Source organism: Epinephelus moara, chromosome 8 (genome assembly GCF_006386435.1).
Source record: "Epinephelus moara isolate mb chromosome 8, YSFRI_EMoa_1.0, whole genome shotgun sequence".
In the NCBI taxonomy this organism is placed as follows: Eukaryota; Metazoa; Chordata; class Actinopteri; order Perciformes; family Serranidae; genus Epinephelus; species Epinephelus moara.
In genome coordinates, this window is record NC_065513.1 from 35661882 (window position 1) to 35684440 (window position 22559).

Sequence of the window (22559 nt, forward strand, 5' to 3'; positions counted from 1 at the left end):
TTTGTTTTATGATATCTCAGACTGTTCATCTGTTTATAAAAGGATGAGCATCTACAGAATGCACTTGTAATTCTTATCACAAAAAAGGTAAATGTTTGAGCTAAGGTTACTCATAGGTTATTGTGTATGTGGCTGATGAATGAGTGGCCGATGACACCCCTGCTTTAAAGTTTAAAATATTATCAACCTTGTCAAAATAAAAGTCCTCAGCTACTTTCATGTTTTCACTTACTTTTACTTGTTACTACCGTCATGGCGGTGAGGGCAAAGGCACATGTTCTTAATACTGAGGGAGGCATGTCTACTGCAATCCCCCCCGAAATCTACGCCGATGGTGCATTGGGACAGTTGCAGTAAATCTAAACTCTGACTTTTGGTGTAAATGTCCTCCAGCACTTTGATTTATGTGTTTCTGGTTGTCCAGTAGTTGCATCCCTAGGTGTGATCTTAAACTGCTGATCAGATTCTGTAGAGTTTCCAGCCTTAATTTCAGCGTCACGGCACAGTGGGCAACAATAAACAAGAGGAAAACCAGGGGAGGCTGAGGTGTCTTTAACTTGGAGGGGAAGGTGTACCTATTTCATGGCTGTTTCTCTGGAGTTAACTGCGGGAGATGGGAATGTAACATGTACTCCTCACCTCACCTGAAATACGGTCCACCTCCTAAACCTTGTGTGAGTCAGCAAGCAGCAGGGGGTTCTAGCAGCCGGTGTGTGTGTGTGCGTACGTCCGCGAGCGCGTGCCCGTCGAGCTCATCCCGCTGAAGTGTGTATGAGCCGAGAGGAAAAGTGGAGGAAGAGTGTGCTCTCTCTCCTGTCTCATATTTCTCTGCGGTGTAATGTGCCGCCTATTCATGCGATGCCTTTTAAAGGCATGGTGGGAATCGCTTCACAGTCGGGCACGAAACTCAATATGCTAATGCCTTCCAAGGGAGCGATGGAGGGGGAGAAAACATAACCTGTCAATTACCCACGGCAAAACCACTGAAAGATTTATTGAAAACCACCAGAAATTTCCACAAGACAAAAGAGCTTAAACATGCGATAGATCAAAACACAAGCCACCGGTTGTTTGACTAATTACAAAATCATGTCAGTAAAATTAACCTCCTCTGACTTAATGGCATCAAGTTGAATTATACTGCGTTTAAGGGTGCATATGGCAGTTGTATCTTCATCAATTACTTCTTGAAAGTGCCAGGTGGAAATTTCAGGCTTTGATTTATGCTAACAGAGAAAAAGCTGGATCTGTCAAAACTCATTATCCAAACAAGTGGAGCGGGGTCTGTGTTTTTGATGAGAGATGCAAAACGAGTAAATACAGCTTGGGAAGACAAAAAAACAAACCAAAACAATACATCACAGCTACAACATACATCTGGAAGGCACTACTGTAGCAGCCAGCTTCCTTCCAGTGGCGGCACAGTTTCAACCCCATGAGTGTCTGCTGGCTGAGGACCCAAGAAGGCACAGCGGGACCATCAGCGTCGGTTTCAGATTATTTCGTTCCTCACACAGACATCATCAAGACCCCTCAGCATAATTTGTTTACAGCTCGGAGATGGAGTGTTGGCAGTGCTCATCTCCCTCACTGGAATAATTGCTGTGATGATCGGCTTTGCTGGGAACATGGACAGGCATGTGAAAACAAGCAACATTTCTGATTAGAGGTTTTTGGAAACGGAGCCAAGCTGATACGCCCGCAACAGCGACATATCCCCAGAACAATCTTCTCGCTCATCAGATCAATCTTTCCTTTGTGCTCTCCGATCCTGAATGTCAAAGGGATTCCACGGGAATGGGTTTTTTTTCATGCAGGTCTCCCGCCCGCTCTAATGCGTTGAGCGTCGTGTCAAAACGCTGCACTGCAGGATCTAAACGCTGACTGATAACATATGAGGCAGAAAAAAGCATTGATATTTGCTGTTCCTGACACCCACTGTAGACCTTTGTTGGGGGAAATCTATGCCTTATACCATTCTGGACAAAAAATGGGTAGTTATCATGAGCACTGATTGCTTTGGCTTAACAGACAAAGATCATCACACATGACTGAAACTAATACTTTACAAGAAGGATAATTAAAGCTGCAAGCAGCAATCAATGGGCCCTCGCACCTTCCTGCATGTCGGGGGCTCTGACATGACACCGGTTGACATTTCTGCTACTGTCTGACACTTAGACGTTTCCTGCATGGGATGCTTGACACTGGAAATGACATATCACAAATGAGTACCACTTCCTGTGTCCGCTATGTGGTGCTAAAGAACACACTATTTAAACACCATGTTACTGTATATCACGTGTAGATCATCTTGTATGAATTTCATTTGAAGGCTGACTTCCTGTTCTCAGTAGGTGGCGCTATGACTGTTACTCAATATGAGTGTGTAGATCTCTTCAGGCCTGGACCCTTGAGCAACATGTGGAATCTGAAGCAGATTGGACAATGTAAAGTCAAGTTACAACAGCTTCCTGTGTCACGTTGAAACATCGAAATTTGTGATGCTGCCATGGCAACACCATTCAACAAAAACTCACAATCTTTAAAATAAAGCAACATCAAGGGCTTGAGAGTTTCCAAAACAAATCTGAGTTGGATCTGGTGAAACTGCTAGGAGGAGTACATCAAAACATAAAACATGCTATTTCCTGCTGCCAGCAGGTGGAGCTATACCTATAACCAAATATTGGCATGTAGATGTCTTCAGGCTCAGACATGAAGTTTGGGGCAGATTGGAATATGTACAGTCAAGTGACAAACCATTTCCTGTTGCCACAGCTGCACTGTTCGATGAAAACTCAAGCTATTAGAACTTTTAATCTCGAAGGTGTTAAGATGGCAAAGAAAGGATTTCAAGTCCATTGGGTTCAATTGTAAAAATATCACCTCTGTAAATGGCAAAACATTCACTCGAACTGCACAGTTAAATCAAAACCTAACTTCCTGTTCGGTTTAGAGTATACCTACAAGGGAATTTTCTTCTTTAGTCTTTATATGTTACATGTGCCTTCCAGTTTTTGTACATCTAGGTGAAACGTACCTTGGGGGCTACTTCATTGATGTTTTGTAGGGGGGCGCTAATGAGCCATTTTGTCACACCTGAACACGCAACTTCAAATATTTCACTAATTCTGATGCACAAATTTTCTGAGTTGTCGAGCACTTTTAGTCCCTCAGAAATGCAATTCATCTCTTCAAATAATCATTCCTTCATTTAAATAGGGTCCTCTCGACAGTTGGTGATCAGGACCTAAAATTCATGGTTTAGAAACACAGCAACAAGGAGCACTTCGCAAGAGCTGTAGTGGGAAAAGAAAAAAAGGCTGAAGTGAGGGGAAAAATCTGCTCTCCACTAACACAACATACTGTATACAATGGTTCGTGACCTGAGCTTTGGATGCTGCTCCAGCCTTTGATGCGACTCTGGTTCATGGGACTTAAACCCATGGATGACATATGGTCCTGTAGTCCACACGAACCTCATCAGTGGAAGAAAATCCATGTCCGCTATCCCCTGCCAGCCACCAGATACATACTGAATCCCCCTCCATCATCATCCCTCTATCTTCCCACCCCTCCCTGCTGCTTCCCCTGAGCCCAGCAGATTACAGATATCATTATAATGGACGTCCTGGCAGGCTAGCTGCGGTCACATTTAATTTGCCATGGCCTGATATCTACACAAGATAATCAGCATTTACACCTGAGAGTGAAGACAGAAAGATGAGCGACAGTGTGTATGTGGGTGAGACAGTAATAGAATTAGAGAGGGAAGGATGACCAACGCAGTGTGAGGCGGGCAGGAGGAAGTGAGAGCGAAGGAAGGATTGCAAAGAATCGGAAGGAATATGTATTCGGCACACAATCCACTGGGACAAAAGGAGAGTAACGATGAAGCGCACTTGTCAGATTTGCATTCTAATAAGAATGACCTACTTCGGGCCCCTGAGATGACTGAGAGCGAAACCTGATTCAAATGAACATCCCTGAACACAGACGTTACATCTTAGCTTGGAGGGAGTTACCTTCCCTTCATACTGTATTTTGCTTTTTGCGAGGGCTGCCCTGTCCAATTACATCCAGATAAACAAAAGTGTTGTTCGTTCAACGTGAAGGTTATAGGGTACTCTTATTGGAGCAGATGAGTGGGATCTTCATTGATTCTACTTTTGTGCTTGTGAGTATGTTTGGAAAGTCTTACTTTACTCCTGTAGCAGTTGCAGGATTATGCATTTCCTGCTCGACAAATCCTTTTACTCCCACCTGCCATTGAGGACATTGATTTGTGTATGAAAGAACGTTACATCTGCCACCTATAATTTGTGGAATTCTTGTGTAAAGCCACCAGAACAGGTATATATTATATATGTTTAGCACCTCCGGAATGAGCTTTCACATCTATAACAGATCAATTTCCCCTGAGCCCAAGGAGTGACGACCCATTTCCTTTGAAGGGCTCCCCATACATATTTCAGCTGTGAACTACCTACCAGGCTCATGAGGAGACACATTGCAATACATTCACAACAGCAACGTGACTGTATGAAAGCACAATCTGTCACTAAGATTCTGAAAGGCTTTGTTCTACTTCAGTTTTAAATGGGAGTATGGCGCAATGTAAAATGCATCCCTCTATCTATCTATCTATCTATCTATCTATCTATCTATCTATCTATCTATCTATCTGATGCATTTCAGAAACATCTATCATAACAAGTCATTCTGATTCAAATTTTATTCTAAAACAAAAATAATCAGTTTTTTTCCCAGGTCAGACCTCCACCCAAAGAAGCCGGGTAATTCTACCTACTCCAAAATACATTCAGTAATTATCTCTCTACATAAAACTTTATTGGTAGTGACAGGGCCCTCTATTACCATGCAAGGATGTGATTCCCCCATGCCTACCTGAGCATGACGAGGGAATCACCGGACTCCTTAGAAACGAGGCATGCATCTAATCCAGTGCAATATTTTCTCATCGATGACAGCCTCACAGTTTACTGTTTGTTGTCTGTACAGCCTTATTTAGTAATGGCTGAGGCAAACAGAACGTCCTACTGCAGCTTCACATTAAAGGAGTTCAGCTAGCTTTTATTGGAGAGCAGCCGTAGAAAATGCAGTGTTTGTCATAGTGGTTACAGCTGACTGCAGTCATTTATCAAAAATGTGCCTACAAAACAAGACAATGGTTTTATTTTGAATTTTGCTGCTTCTCGGCAAAGTAGCTGACTTTACTGTGTCTTACTTGTTCTATGTGCAGCAGGAGATTACGGTCGTTATTATTACTTTCAACATGAATTTGTTTGGCTGCACTATAACCAAATCAACCTTGTCTCTTCGAAATTACATTTGTACATTACTTTTGCATTGAGAACGTAATTGCTGCCTGGATTGCGAGACGTTTCTCTCTGTCAGTGACACACTTTTTAAGTACCACACTGGTTTTGCAAGGTGTTTGGGGTGGATGGAAAACATACAAAGTGCAGGACTGTGACAGAATCGGGATCGTGTCCAGACCCCTGTCTAAAGCACTTTGATTTAGATTAGGGAAAGATCTTGAGTTTGGTAAAATGTTAATAAATGAAGCAATAATAAAACATAGCGCTATCGTACCTCTGAGTGGATAGTGTATTGCAAGACTGCCTATTCTTGCCAAGTGTTCTGTATCAGCATTTTTGTGACTTGCCTTGTACGTTAATTAGCAACATTTGCTACCATGGTGTTGCAGAGGTGGTGTCTTTATTTAAATACCTTCATATCTTCCTGAACTTTTACCAGGGTATACGGTATATGAGGGTTTTTCTGTAGTGTAGACTTCCGGTGGTGCATGATGCGCACTAGATAAATTATGTCCTACAGCCTCCATATGAGAAAGATGAGCGTCTGTATTTTTGAGGGCAATGTAAATCATATCCTTGGTTTTTTTTTAATACCCTGGTATACTGTGATTGTCATGATCCTGGGTTTTTGTATATAAATTCTGTTTTCCTATGGACTTCTTTTGAGGTTTTCTGTTTGTGTTCCTTGTTTCATGTTTTTCATTCATCTTTAATCTGTGTTTTCCCGCCTGTTTTCTGTCACACCTGTCTCGTTAGTCCTTCCTTGTTCCCAGCGTCTTCCCCTTCACACCTGTTCTGTATTAGTCTTGTTTGCTCCACCCTAGTGTTCCCAACCTCACCCCTGTTGTTAGCCAACCCCCATTTTCCCTCCTTTTGCCCGTGTCGATCTACTCCAGCTGTGTCTCGTTCTTGTGATTAGTTCTCTGTGTATATATACACCTGTGTTTTCCTTTGTTTCTTGTCAGTTCGTCCTGTGTTCATCCCCGTGTTCTTGGTGTTCATATTATCGTGGTTGGTTTCAGTTCAGTTTTGGTTCTGCTTTCGTTTGGACTTTTAGTTACCTGCTTGGTCTGGATGTCTTTTTGTTAACCCTTACACTTGCCTGCTGCTCTGCACGTGGGTCCTCCCTGAACTGATTCATGACAGCGATACCATTCAAGCCTCTTGGTAACCATGAGTGTCACCCAATCAATCCGGACTGTTGAAATGAAAATGCCTTTTAAACTCTTTTAGAACACATCCCTAACCATATTGTGCACACTTAATATATGCCAAAAAAAACTAGACAAAAAAAATTCTTCATATACTTAGATCAAAATCCAGTCATTTTCTTCCTGAAGAACAATAATAAATGATGCTCACATAAGCTAATAGCAACCACTTTCATGACATCCACCATCAGTCAATCTGCAACGTTCAGCCGCACAGAGCTAAGGTGAAGTTAGATAGCCGACAACTGCATGGTACGTAGGTGTGTCTTCATTATTATTCACTTTGAGGAAAGTGGTATCTGTGACAGCTTCAGATTGTGCACATGGCATTTTCTACAGTGGACTGCTTCAGCAGCTAACGCTACACATGATGGGCTTTGTCTCTCCCCCTCATGGACACTAACATTACTATATCATTAGTGTACACCATCGGGGCCTCTCATTCATGACTCACCCAATTTTCAACGATAAAATTAAATTTCTTTTAATGTTATGTCCGGTCTGCCTATCTTGAAAATATGTCACAGTACTGCAGCTAGCAACTCTTGAAATGTTGTTCCATGACGACTTTAAAGGATTTTTTTTAAACAAGGCTGGAAAAATCCAGATAGTAACACCCTAATCAAAAAAATGACAGTTGCTTTACGAAAAGACATGAAATAATATGATTATCGTTGGGAAAAAGGGTCATATAAACCACCCTGGAAGACTTTAATGAACTTGTTTTTAAGAAAATTAGATTTTAGGATGTAATAATGTAATTAATACCTTGTTATGAAGGTGACTATTTTTCAGTGTGTTGCTCTGATGCCACAGATAGATAAACTATCTGTCTAATTTATGGTTTGTCTAGCCTGCCTGTCTGAACATGCCGCCCTCTCTGTCATTAAGTGGGCTCCGGGATCTCAAGGTGCTTTTTTCTTTCACCCCACGCTGTCGAACCACCCTTTGAAAGCTTGCTGAAATATGCAGTCTGTAAATTCAGCATACAGTTTTTGTCCTTCACATGAAAAAAAAAACACCCATATATGCAGCTATTTATGCAAGTCACAGAGTCCTTCTGAAGTGGTCTTTTAGAACTTTGCCTTGAATGAAGATAAATAATGAGAAGAATAGGATCCAACAATGCATACAGTAGAGAAAGGTGACCCCCCCTTGGCTTAAACGCCTCAACGACGCGGTGCCAGGGATTGAGTAAGAAGCAGCATCAAAACACCAACTCCCATCTGTCGAGTTTGCATGCTAATCACAACAACAGGCAGACTCACAAAGGATGATCACAGGATTGGTAGGGAGTCCATTTACGTCACGAACGCTAATGAGATCAACATGGCTATAAATACGAGAGAATATTTATCCATCCATGGGGATGAAAAAAAAAATCTAAGGTTCTTCTTTAGGATATCCTCCCTCTAAAATATTCAGCTGAACATTTGGCAGTCCTGCTGTTAAAAGCACAGCAGCCAATACTGACTGAGTGCAGACTTCAGATCAGGTCGTATGTCAGCAAAATGTGGCTAATTATATCAAAATGTCCTCCGTGTTTACTGAAGCCAAGTATTGATGCACCTGCCTCTTTGCTATCATCAGTTTTTGTATTACACACATTATGTCCAAAGCTTACGATCTTGCTTACACCTTTAAAACATCTAGTTATGTATCTATCTGTCAGGGTTTGACAGGTACGGCAGGAGACACTGGGTCTGATATTTCAAGATTTATTACGTGGTTTGATTCGCTTGTTTTAAATATGACAACTTTTACACCCTTTTTATTTTACAGGTGTCACTTTTTATATTCTGAGTCAGCACTGATACTGAAACCCTCTGTTCAAACCAAATGAAAAACAGCTTCAGGTGTGAATAAAAAGGATATCCTTCCTCCTGAGGTATATAGCTTCAGTACTTACACCTATCTATTAGGGATGTGGTGCGCAGCGCAAAGCTAACCAGGTGGGCAGTGGGCACTACTCTGAAGGTTAAAACCATGATATATGAGCAGACATGGATACAGCACTGAATGTGGGGCCCTGTTCATTCCTATGAGAGTTGCTTAGTGGCGCATGGAGTCAAAGTGGTTTAACTGCCACATATAAAATGTTGGGATTATCGGCACTACTTACGCATTGTGCAGCTCATAGAGCAAACGCTCTTGAGACTTATGGCTCTGCTGAGTGTAACCAACTGGCTAACTTATCTCAAGGAAATTGAATCGAACGCAACTGGACTTAGTTTTGTCTTAGAAGACGTTTCACCTCTTATCCAAAAGGCTTCATCAGTTCACGCTTATCTGACTAGGCTGGAACTAGTCTGACAAACTGGTGTGAAAAAAAACAGGTATTTAACCTCTGGGGAGGTCTTCTCAAGGCCAATGATGTCATTGGTTCGTTAGTGCTCCAATGGTGTGTCAACGATGGTCGTTGAAACTCCTGCTGCAACGGTGGTCGCTGGAGTCGTTAGAGTCACATGAAGCCATTTGTGAACGACCGTTGTTTTTAGAGGTTAAGCTTTTAAATCTCCTGGGCAAGGATGACATCATTGGCCTTGTGAAGACCTCCTCAAAGGTTAAATACCTGGGTTTTTCCACACCAGTTTGTCAGACTAGTTCCTGCCTAGTCAGACTAGCATGAACTGATGAAGCCTCTTGGATAAGAGGTGAAACGCCTTCTAAGACAAAATGAAGTCCAGTTGCGTTCGATTCAATTGCCTTGAGACAACTATGACCTGGATAAATGAGAATATCCACAGGCAACTGGCTAACTTCCATCAGCCAAGTCAAGCCAACTTTATTTATATTGCACATTTCATATGACAAGCGTAAACTCACTGTGCTTAAGATACATCATACATGACAAACATTAAATATCATATATGATATTAAAGTATCACATACATGAATACAAGCAGGACATGATAGAAGCAAACAAAATAAGAAGGTATTAGGATAAGGGGGGAGATAATAACAACAATAATACTAATTCCTAAAACAGATAAAAACACACTTACAAACCAAACTAAAAGCTTGCGACAAAAGATACGCTTTTAGTTTGCTTTAGCAGACCGTAGTTCATGTGGAAGAATATTCCAGAGAGTAAACGACTAAAAGCACCATGAGCTGATTAAGAGTTAGCCAAATGGCTTTCCAAATGTTATTGGACTGAATTAATCAAATCCGGAAAACAAATCATTTTCGACACTCAAAAAAAGTTATCCACTGAATTACAGACATCTTTTTTGCATTGTAAGTCTATGGGATAAAGTCTTTTTGGGCCACAGGGCATCACAGACAGACACTGGAAATTGCAGTACCACAGTTTGGCCACTATGAAAATTGGCCCTCTGTCTGTCAGTAAAGCCAACAGAAATTAATAAAAGGCGAGACATATGCATCACAAAACATTAAAATGTTACCACCTCTGAAGGGATAGTGCTTTGAAATGTGGTGCCAAAGCTCACCAAGTCAATGGAGTGGTGGAATACGAAGAAAGGACTCTTGTACTTAACGTCATTTTGTTTTGTTGTTGTTTTTTTTCCCTCAATATTAATCAGTTTGTTAGTGGGTGTCGGGCTATTGAAAGAAAAATTAACATATCTATCTATCTATCTATCTATCTATCTATCTATCTATCTATCTATATATCTATCTGTTGGTTGATCAATGTGTGATCATTGACATTGTACTCGTGCTCACATCTTGGATCCACCAGCCACTTTATCTATCCGAGTGGCACTGCAGCCTGCAAGAAGAGGAGCGGAGCAGGGTTGACGTATAAGGCTGACAACGGCTCCATTCATGCGTCTAATTTAAGAGCGGCTTCTGCTCTGTCTAATTAACAATTTACTAGGCCATCAGTCAGCCTCCCCATTGTGGTATAATCAGCGTCACCGGCATTCAGGCAGCTCGGTGCACACTTCCGCATCTGCAGTGGGATTAGAACAACCATGCAACTTTCATGGATATACACACACAGAAGAGTGGGCACGGCGCGTTCCAAGGACGCGGCGAGAACAACTGCGAAACCCCAGATTGAAAGATGACACTGTGCAGGGGAGTGAGAGGGGCAACGTGTTCGACAAATTAGCCAGCTCTATTTGTGCGTGCTACGAGCTGCAGCCATATAATGTTATTGCAGCGTTAAAAGAATCAACAGATGTGTGTTTGCTCCCCTGAGGGTGGGCTTTGAGTTGCTTGCTGACTTAGCGGGGTCAGCATGTATCACAAGTCTGGTGTGAACGCAGCTCTGATACAACTACATGTTGGGAGCACATTCTGCTTGTCTTTTATTTAAGGGTCGGGCTTTGGCACGTGGGAGGTTTTGATCTGCTCGGTCATGCATAGGCACCTTTAAAGGATTATGATACAGTGTCAAAGTGGATTTTTGTTAAAAAAAATGCATAAATAAATCCCTCCATAAAGGCTCCACCCGCCTCACCCTAAAGTTGCATAACACTAATTCTTCTGGTCCTCCCTCTTCTCCTACACCCTCCTCAAGACAAAAGCCAACTCATATTGTTAGTTTTTTATTTCTTTATTTCAGTAGAGGAATATAAGGAGTGGAGGGCTAGCATCTACAGTCTTCTGCTCATTGTCCCTCCAAATATTCTGACAGAAGAATAATAACCCACAGAGAGGATTAAGGGCTGGTAATCTGGGGGAATAGTGTATCCCATTTCTACTGCTTTCTGTATTATTTCGCCCCTTAGCTTCCTCTGTATAAACAAATAGAATTTCACTCGTTTATCCACTTAGTTCCTCTGTCTTGCTGATTAGCAGTGAAGGGCTGGGAGGCTGGGATAACCTAGAGCGGATAGTTCCAAGGATATCTGAGGCCAGCATGCCTGCGTGTGTGTGTATCAGTGGGAATCTGCCTCTGTGTGTGTGTGTGTGTGTGTGTGTGTGCATGTACTGTATAAACAAATGCCGCGCTACTTGAAGGGCGCGGCCAATTAAAAGAAGCCCCTGAAGGAGCGTGCTCATCAGGATGCAGTGAACATAGCAGATCCACTCTCAGATAGCCTGCTGCAGTCTGTCACTGTAACTAAGGCATTAATACCACCAAGGCTATGTAGCACAAAATATTGACATCTTCATCCTTTAGACACGGAGCGATCGATAGGAAATATGAATACTATGGCTCACAGGATCACAAATGTGAAAAGGAATCCAAAAGATTTTTTATTTTTTTGGTAGGAATCACATTTTTCCGCACAAACTCTTGCATCATATATTGCAACTGATAATAATATAAAATAACAATTATAATCTTGCAATTTNTGTGAAAAGGAATCCAAAAGATTTTTTATTTTTTTTTGTAGGAATCACATTTTTCCGCACAAACTCTTGCATCATATATTGCAACTGATAATGAAAAATACTCCTAATTTAATTGGATATAAAATTGTCATTAAAGAAAATTGAAACAATGATAAAAAAAAATATAAAATAACAATTATAATCTTGCAATTTCATGTAAAAAATTATCCAGTTTTAACAGAATATGAATAAAAAAGGGTCATTGGATAGTAATAAATTCAATATTCTGCTACAGCTTTACCACTAATTCTGCATGTATAAACTAGATCCTATTATTTAAACAACTCTTCAGAGATGTTAATAATCATCAAGTAGTGCATTACATGGAGACATGGATGGATTACTTGACAGGTCTATCGACCACAGGCCCAGGGGTCAGAGGTTAAACGGGGTTTTGCCAGCCTTCACCAGCAAAATGTCACTCAAATTAAGACGTACTATCCAGGATGAGACTCAAAATTAGAGTTGTACTGATATCGATACCAGTATCGGAAATGCCTCCGATACTGTCTAAAATGCGGTATCGGGTATCGGCGAGTACAGCCTATGACCAATCCAATACCACGTAATGCCTCACATCATTACACATACGCACGCTACAGGCAAATGAAACGGAAATGGAGCGGAGTTTAAAAAGCATTAGACTGTAGCCTTTAAAATGTCTTTTTTACCAAATTGTGTGGCTGCACTTTAACCTGTGTCTTGATCGCACTTTAACCTGTGTCTTGATCTGTGTCAACACTGGCTAATAATAATAATAATAATAATAATAATTAAATTTTTTTTTATGGCATTCATTCTACTATTATGTATTTATTTCTTAATATTTTACATAGAGTTTTAGGAGTTGAGACATACAACAATTCATATCCCTTCCATTTTTATTTTACACGCTGGTATCGGATCGGTACTCGGTATCGGCAGATACCTAAGGTTGAGGGATCGGAATCGGTATCGGTAAGGAAAAAGTGGTATCGGTACATCTCTACACAAAATGTCCACAAAGACACACAAAAAGACCACAAAGAGTTGCAAAGGATCCGCAAAGAGATAAAAATAACACCAAAAATATTGTATTGATACATGGATGCCAAGTATTGATTTTTTATTATATAAATTATAATACAAAATAAACTTTGGTAGCCGACTACAATAATAAAATCAATTTCTTTGCAGTTCAACAGACATTTTTCTGCAATAAAATTTACTAATGGGTGATGAACAGACTGCAGGGGGCCTTTGGGGACATCATTTGCACTGAAAAATGTAATAAATCACAATATATGTCAATATATGTTGTTGCAATACTGCCGCACAACATTTAAAATTGCAATGATATTATGTTGTGACCCTAGCATTCTGGTGATTCCTACCCCCAGGCAAAACCACCATTAAGCCTGTAAGTCTTGCTCCTATGTAGCTGAGGTGGTGGGGCCTTTTTGCCTATCTGTGCCCAGGGGCCCATTGTCTCACAATCCGCCCATGCTTGAGGAGCGCAATTCCATTTCGGACATATTTAGAGGAATTAAAATCCCTTTTGACAAGTTTTAGACACCATTATCAAACAATTAGTGCTCTGTTGCTAAGAAACATTAATTATATTTCTAGGTGAGCTGGTACATCGTTGGACGGGAATGTTTTTGACTTGTAAGAGAAACAAAGAGATTTTGTTGTGATGGAACAAAAAAAATACAGTGTTGTGCAGATAAGACAAAGACAGGTGGAACAAAGGCTGGATGTCTGCATTGGACTGCACTGGAGCCAATTATCCTCCAACTACCTCCTGTATTTACACTCATTGTCTACTGGATCCAGTGCCAACACACAAAACAATGCTGATATTTTTTGTGGAAGAACACCAAGCCAAACCTTGTGTTTGCCAGCCTCGGTGTGATTTGGTCTCGGTTGCAGCCAAACCACATGTTGCACCATCATGGCTGTGTTGACTCCTATGACCCCCAAAGCTTCATCACAAAGGGACAATAGCCAATGTGTGACCTTATCGACCTCTATTGGCGACCAGAAGGAATTGCAACAACATTAGCAGAAGTTATTATCTCCTCCTTTAGGAGTTGCTCAGGTCCCTGGATCAGGTAATGAGGCTTATTAGTCTTCACAGCTGAAAGGTCTTCCTCACAGCACCATCCTCAGTTGTTAAAGAGTTGGAAAAAGTGAATAAATGAGGCCGGGGAGACTGTGAGGGTCCTGAAATTCAAGCCAAAAAAAAGCTGGAAATGAAAGCCAGAAATCTCAGCACCTGGCAGAGTAATCAATGAGTCAGTTGTATTGATCAACAACCTTTCCAGCTCCGGATATATTGTTGTCATTTTGTTCTGTGGGGAGTTAAAAATTCCTGCATACTTCCCCTTGCCTGCCTCAAGAGAAGAGTTGTGCTTTTACTGGTGTCGTCGCCGGCCTCGGCCAATTAGGAGAATAAGAACAATTCAAAAACAAGTAACACATTCCACACGGAAAAATGCAGAGTTGCTAATTCTTTTCTTTTTCCTCTCTCTGGCTTTGCTGCGGCACTCATGCAGATGGCACGCTGACAGGTGATGAAGGATAATTTAACTTGAAAACGCACGGTGGCACGCAAGCGTCACACAACCTTCACACTTCTCAGTTTCACATGCATCCTCTCTTCCTCTCTCTTTGTCTCTCCTTCTCTCCCCTGCCTCTCCTTTCCTCACACCTCCCCGTGCACTCATAGAACACTACACCCACACACACATTATCCCTCCCAGCCCTCCCTCTGTGCTCATACACACACCCATACAAACACAAAGATGGATCAATTTCACATTCCCTTTCAGGATGCGGAAGATGCCATGTCTCTGTCAGTTTATGGCACAGTGTTTGATCCCACCTAATGCTGCTATGTAAATCAGCCATTGTTATTCTTATTTATTTATTTTTTCCTTTGCGTTCCATCCTTTTCTTTACGGCTTGATAATATTCTAAACAATTATCTCGCCACCACAGATGCAGCATCTTGTGGCCTATTTTTAAAAATAGGCCAGAGTTTTTTGGCAAGGCACCGCCAAAACAATAACAAAGTTAACTAATTGAAAAAATATAAAAATGCCCTCATTGTGTAGTGGTTTAAAACTCCTGAAGAGAAAGCTTTCAGTTCCACCATAATGGTTTTATCCATTCATTTGGGCTTTATTGGCTTTGCTTGGCAGTAGACAGGGAGCAATGGCACCCCCGAGCAACAGTTTTCCCACAGAGTCATTTGATCATATGCTGACTGGGTGAAAAAGAGTGTAAATTAAAGTCCCTCCTCGCTCTGACACTTTAAACACAAGACACGACAGGCCATATTTTCTCAGCCAAATCAGAAGCCTTGAGAGATGGATACCAATTATAATTGCAGCCGGAATGAGGCGGGGGAAAAAAGAAGTCAGACATAGGTGTGTGTCAGAAGCCTGGTGCTAAATCACACCAGCAGTCGGATGATGAAAAACCTGCCTGAAGGGTCTGAGGGACCCAGAGCCATTCTGTGCCAATGAAGGGGGTGTGCACTTGAATTTGCATCACCCTGTGACATATCAAAGAGAATGCACAAGTAGACGTGCCCCTTTGATTTTGCTAGTTGTGAAATGCAAAGTTACTCTGCAGGCCCACAATAATCTGAGGCTTTCTTACCATAATCCCGCAGTTTTAGCCAAGTAATGAACAACGTGAGGGAGAGGGAGTGTGTACAGCATGTTGCATAAGCACTGTGTCTGTGTGTGTGTGTGTGTGTGTGTGTGTGTGTGTGTGTGTGTGTGTGTGTGTGTGTGTGGGGTGGGGCAGGGTGGAGATGAGGGTTTTCCACAAGCTCTTGATGGAACAAATTGGATGTTGCATACATGCACTTATCTCATCGTGGTGCTGCTTATCGAACATTACACGCCATGCCGGTGTTATTCTCTCTGCACTGCATTAAACATATTTACACAACACAGGCACGGGTACAATCAGGCGTGCAGGAACACACGCACTGACATGCCAGGTGCTTCCTCCTCTCTCCCCCTCCTCCTCCTCATCCCTCCCTCTCTCTCTCCACCTTTCCTCGCGCACACAAACACAACACACACACACACAGCCTACGGCATGCTCCTGCCAAGAAATGAAATTCTTAGCCATTTCCGGCGGGAACGGAGGAGCATTTCTGTCCTCATTAGAATAGCTCCACGTCCAGTCGGTGAAAGCTACAAGGCCCAATTTCCTGTCTTTTTGGCGGCACCCTGAGTGGGACGATGCCTCAAAAACACCAATTATAAGCCAAGGAGCTGGAGAGCAAAGCGGTATTATTGGGCCGCCAAGCGGACCATCTGCAGACTTCATCAAAAGCTCAGCCCACAGCGGCCAGACGGGCTGATCGGATGCCCGGGTTAAGTTGCGATATCATGCAGAGCATATTGACCACCACAAATACTACACGGCCTCTCACTCGCTCTCACGCGCGCCCCACTCGCGCACTCCAACACGCACGCATACAAACGAGGAAAAAAGGAAAAAGGACACGCACAAAATCTGCTCTGAATTATGACTCAATTAAGAGCCACTGAGTCAAGGTCGTTTACAGCCGCAATATCCATAACTGATATTGACGCTTGGGTTTTTTTACGCACCAAAAATCAGAGAACAATGTGTCACTGTGCAGATTGGAGGTGTTTTTGCGCAGATTATCAGTCATGTAGCAGTTTAACCAAACCCCGGAGGAGCCAGCAGAGTAAACTCCAATTAGGACATCTGATTTATCTGTGGTTGTGTCTGCTCTCCACAGACCGGTGACACTGCCCGATGTGCGTTTTATCATTGCGCAGTAACCAAGCAGGATCCTCCTGTCTGCTTTATGTGAAAACTTTACAAAGACGTCCTATTGTCTAATGCGTACTCACCATCAATAATAACGGTCTTCATGATTTAGATGGGGGTGAAATCCAGAAGCTGTATAAATCCAAGTCGAATGAATCCCAGCGTGTGCGGAGACAGATAGGATATCCGCTGTTTATTGCAATTTATGGGGGTAATTGCAAATCCAGTGCACGGTGGGGAGACGGACAGCCTAAAGCACCCCTGCACCCTTCAAACTTTAGCCGTAGGTCTTCCCGAGTGGGGAGCCACGTCTCCGGCTGCACCCGAGCTCAGTCATTTGGACGAGGGATTAAAAAAATAGTCAGCAATAAACATCCAAATTGGGATCAGCAGACTCGACACACCAGTCGACACCTCCCCAAAATATAGGGCGCGCAAACAGCTCCGGAGAAGAGCTCAAAGTGTTAACGCACAAGTGGAGAATCAACGACACAGGCGAAAAATCAGTATTGGATCCATGTTTTTGAAATCGCAGCACATATCCAGTCCGATCACTTGCCCCTCTGTATATTTCCCAAGTACACGGAGAAAAGTGTGGTGGATGCGCACGGATGTCGGCCGCACTGGTGAGCTCAGTGTGCGTTTACCGCGGGGAGGTGGGAAGCGAGGGCGGGGCAGCGAGGTGCGTTTGGCGGAAAGAGGGAGAAAGAGGGAGTGAGAGAATTCAGAGATGAATGTTTTATGGGCATATATCACGCTGCAAAAGATATTCCTCTTAAAATCTCAAAGTGGGGTTTTCATAAAGCAAAGCAGAGGAGGTTTTAGTTCATTTCTGCCTGGTTACAGTTATTTATAGATCCCGCACACAAACACACATGTAGTTGAAAACAAGTTATTTTACATACATGATAGACTTTAAAGATTTCAGGAGTGAATCTGAGACTTAATGACTTATTCAGACGGACATTTCTTGCAGCGCAGGGCTGCGCTCTAATGAATGTTTTATGTGCAGGGGGGTGGTGGTGGTGATGGTGGTGGTGGTGGGTGGGTAGGAAGGTGACGTGAGGCGAATCTATTTGGATCGGCCACGGCCAGGCACGCACATGCATACGAAAACACCCCACCCCCCCACCCCCCAAAAGACAGGCGAAGAGCCTGGCCTGCCGGTGGGACCAGCGCTTCCTCCTGGGGACTGGACAATTTGGCTGCTCTGATGTCGGAGGCGGAGTTGTTAAACCCGACAGGGGAAAAAAATCAGTTCTGCTTGGTTAACCGGACAGGAAAACATTTAAATCCTCAAACTTACCTGTGACCCAGGACTGTTACCAAACATTTTATTTTATATTTCATTTTACTGTATTTATTTTTATTCTTAGATTTCCCTTTATTCTTCTCATCATAATATATTGCTCATATTTTAAAATAGTTTAGAAAATAAATGAGCAATTTTGTACATAATTATTAAAACTATTATCTTCTGCTCTGGCTGACATATATATATTTTTTTCTCTCTGTATTTTCTCCACATGGAAAATTAAAATGCCTGCAAGCATTGCATGTCATTGCAGAGAGTCCCACATCCCGTTTTCACGCATGTGATATGATAATGGCTGCTTTAACAAAGTGATTAGACTATTGAGCAGCACAAACACACTCTGGCAGTGCTGATTGGACCGAAGGACCAGCTCACCGTCGCTCTTCTCTGCAGCTATGCCTGCTTTGCTCAGACCCAGGGGGATTAGATTCACAGCAGCGGTGCCATTATCTTTAGGTAGCACACGCCCCCTACCGGCGAATATAGAAAATAGATCTTTCAGCATCATGGACAGAGACAGAGAAGCCTCATCTGTGGAAGATGATTCCCTGCTTACCCTTAGAGACAGCAGGGGATCATACTGTGTGTGTGTGTGTGTGTGTGTGTGTGTGTGAGCTCTGGGAGAGAAATTACTGGACTCACGGTGAAGACAATCTTTTTATTTATCACATTTCCTATATGGGAATTTGGAATATTTCCACCTGTGTGCATCATGTCATAATGAAATATGGGAAACTTTCCAAATTGCAAACTCTCACTTGGAATAGCATCTTTTTTTTTGTATTGTGAGAAATACATAAGATACTAGGTTGTGGGTATTATAAGCCCCACTGGCACAAGATCAAATGTTTGTGTTAATTATACTTTAGTACGTCGACTGAGACAGAAAAAACGCCAAGAGATTACCACAGGGAGCAGGTGAATGGAAACCACAGCCAGGTGGGTGGTGTAGTCGAGTGAAATGGGGGTATGTGCAGCAGGCTAATCCCAAGCTTACAACTACCACCAATATTGAATCACACCATCAGAATATGTCAGTGAGCCACTCGCCTGGTATTTGCTCACAGTGGAGACCGGCAGGGCCAGATGGCCAGTAGAGACACAGTCCAAAGCCGCCGCAGCGACCTGCTGAGAACGAGGTCACCCCGCGAGAATAGGAAATGCTGTCACCTTTCACGGTCGTCTCTGTCTCTCCTGCTCTATCTGAAAGCACCCGTGTGGGCAAACACATGTGTGTGCATAATCCTGTCATGCATTTGTATGCTGCTTGTTTGTATGCCCGGGAGTGTACTGTAACAGGCAGAGTGCCATTTCTTGTGCTGGATTTTATAAGGCTTTTCTCAAGAGGAAAAAAATAATAATAATAACAAATAACACTGTGGTTATCACCACTACTAACAAGGCTGGAGGCAACAGACGGAATACACATTCAAATGCTGCATTTCCTAAACTAACATTCATAGATGTGCTGTACAGAGTTACAGCCGATAGAAAATATACTCTGGAGTAGCCCAGGTCTGGAGAAACGTTTACATACTTTCTGTGAAAAAAACTTTGTAGTTTTAAACCAAAATATCACTAAATAGACAAGAACACGAGTTGCATTAAAATAGGATCTTAATAAAGTGACATTGTACAGTGCAGTGGCACCCACAAGGGTGGAGTATGGTGGGTATGGCCCCCAGGATACAAATGGCCAATCCAGGGGGAAAAAAAATGGAGGCTGATATTTCTGTCTTTAAAGCCCAGTTCAGACCAAAGATTTGCGATGAGACTACTTGCAAAGCGCCGTTCTGCAACGTTGTATAAACCTGCCAGTTCACACCAATGCAACTAGATGAGATGGTGTATCATCTCTATGCAACAACTCTCTGTACTTCTGTTCTGATTTCCAGCTTTTCACATTTATTTTGTGGCTGAATATAATTTGTAGCTTCTTGAAATATGATTGAGGAAAGTGATAGTGAGATACTGGCTACAGGTGCATTTGTAGTAGTGATGAAACAGTGAAAAACACAAACAAAACCAGCATCAGACGGAACATAATAAATACGCCACAATAAGATAAATAACCAACGCTAACTAATCAGTCAACGAGTGTGTGTTTCTATGGGAGGGCATAAGCACATACAACGAGCAGCAGCAAGCGACCACGCCGTCTGCAGTCATTTTGACTTGACCGGCAGACTTTACTACAAGCAAAGTGGCTGTTAAAACAGGTGATGTGCTTTACGTTCTAAAACCAGCTGCCGGCAATCAGGTGGCACCATCAGCTGGCTTGAATTGAGCTCAGACCAGCCAGTTCACACCGCTGCAACTTTTCTCTGTAACTTTCTAAAACGGTTTCGTCTCGTCACAAATCTTTGGTCTGAACTGGGCTTAAGAGGCGGTGGCAAACTTAAATTTACAGCTAGCACAAAGGCAGTGGTATCGTGTGAAACAACACAACATAAGACATCCGTCAGTCCCAACCTTTTTGGTGTAGGTTGTAGAGAAGAGGGCTAAATAAAGCTCCAAATTTAGGGTAAATCTGGATAAAGAAATATTCAAAGGAACACCATGAACTCAAACCTCAAGATATGTGAATGAAAATGGGTTCTAGGGGTACCCTCGAGTCTCCGCTAAACTTGACAAGGCTAGTGGCGTCAGTGGCTTGGTGGATAGAGCAGGTGCCCCATGTACAAGACTGTTGTAAAGAAACATATTGCACACATCATTTCAATAGGTTCATTTGAAATTGAAAGAGTAGAAAAAAATAAAAAATGCATGCATGTGACCAATGCATCCACATATATATATCTCAGCCAATGAATCACTAATAAAGGTGAGTGTGTTGGAAGCACATGAGACCTTTGGACCAACCAGAACTGCCAGAGAAATAAGGGGAGTGTCTAGCAGAGGTATAGAAAACACCTTGTTTTGTTCCTTATAATCAATGTACTCCTTTTATATTAAAGTTGTATATTTGTCTTTTTAAAGAAAGGGACAATTAGCCTATTTGAAGAACAATGAATTACCTAACTTATTGATAAACAACACATTAAAACAGGATTGAAGATGTTAACTCTACTGGTATTAGACTATGCAGATAATTAGTAATATTTACTGTAAAGTAAGAAACCAAAGTATATCAGTATGTGGTTCCTAAATTCTTCTTATTGACATAGTCTTCAACTATCCTACATATGTTAACAGCATACACAAATTCCCGAAATTCAGTTATGGCTTGTGGTTTTGGTGTGCCACCCCAAGATTTTTTGTAGCCCCATCTGGCCACCCTATAAAGAAATCACTGGTACAGTGTTTACGTGATCTCAAAAAATCATCCAAAGCTATACATTCCCCGAGTATCACCCTTCCTAAATATATTCCCAGCTAAAGAAACACTAATTTGGCTCACTGCTTAAGATGTCTCCTTGCGCCAGGAAGTGAAAGGTGTACTGTAACTGATTACTATACCTCCCCCAGCTCATTATACAACATGCCCACTCACTCCAGAGTCCCCCGCTCATTCCATTATACTATATCACAATGATATGCGCCAGCAAGTGAAAAGGACACAGGTAAATTGTCATGGGAGCTTTGAGGCTGGAGGCCTTTGCACAACGAGCGACTGTAAATTAACTAAGGGTGGATCATTGCCATGCGAATGGAAAAAAGGAGATTGGGGATCTTTAATTCATGACAGTAATGAAATGAGTCAAGCTGTAGAGTCTCAAAGGCAGCGGATCCTAGACCGAGGCTCCTCTATTCTTTTCATCACAAGTCTGACGGATCAAAAGGAGAATGGGGGCATAAATGACTTCCTTTGGTAATGTGAAGTTAGTTGTGTCCCACTGCCACGGGAGCTACAGTAGGACCAGTGTTAATTACAGTATATGAATGGAAGCTAAAACTGAAGGCTTTAACCCACTGTACATCATAGAGGGAAAAGGTTGGCGGCTAATGTTATGTGTATGTCAAAGATCATCAATCCATCACACACTCACATCAAGCATGACTGTGACATATTCATTTATCTTCTCGACTGAGCATTAATCTCCTCATGGATGGATTACTGAACAGGCCAACCAGACACAGGCCCAGGGGCCCAAAGTGTCAGGGACCCCCCTGACCTTCACCTGCAAAATGTTACTCATATTAACACATGCTGATAAGGAAGAGCCACAAAATGACTAATAAGACACAAAACAGACACAAAATGATTACAAGGAAACACAAGAAGACCACCAAAAACTGCAAGGACACACAAAATAAAAAGGGGCAAAACACACATAGAGACAAAACAACCACAAAGAGATGCAAAACACACTGAAAGAAAAACAAAACAACTACAAAGAGAAACAAAATGACTACAAACAGACATTAAAAGATTGCAAAGAGACATAAAACAAGAACAAAGAGACAAAAAAACACAGAGACAAAAAACAACCACTCAGAGATACAAAACAAACAACAAAGAGACAAAAAACAACCACAAAGAGACAAAAAAACACAAAGAGACAAAAAACAACCACTCAGAGACACAAAAGAAACCACAAAGAGAAATAAGAAGACCACAAGGAGACA

General features: G+C 42.1%; 1 protein-coding gene across 1 annotated transcript in view; it reads right to left on the minus strand.

Annotated features, from left to right (window-relative positions):
* rtn4r (reticulon 4 receptor) overlaps window positions 1-17316 on the minus strand; it is a 62500-nt gene extending 45184 nt beyond the window's left edge. The window contains exon 1 of the mRNA XM_050050107.1: window positions 16759-17316. Coding sequence (XP_049906064.1) covers window positions 16759-16780 — 22 coding nt within the window. The 5' untranslated portion in view covers window positions 16781-17316. The remainder of the gene's footprint in view (window positions 1-16758) is intronic.
* Window positions 17317-22559: the final 5243 nt, after the last annotated feature.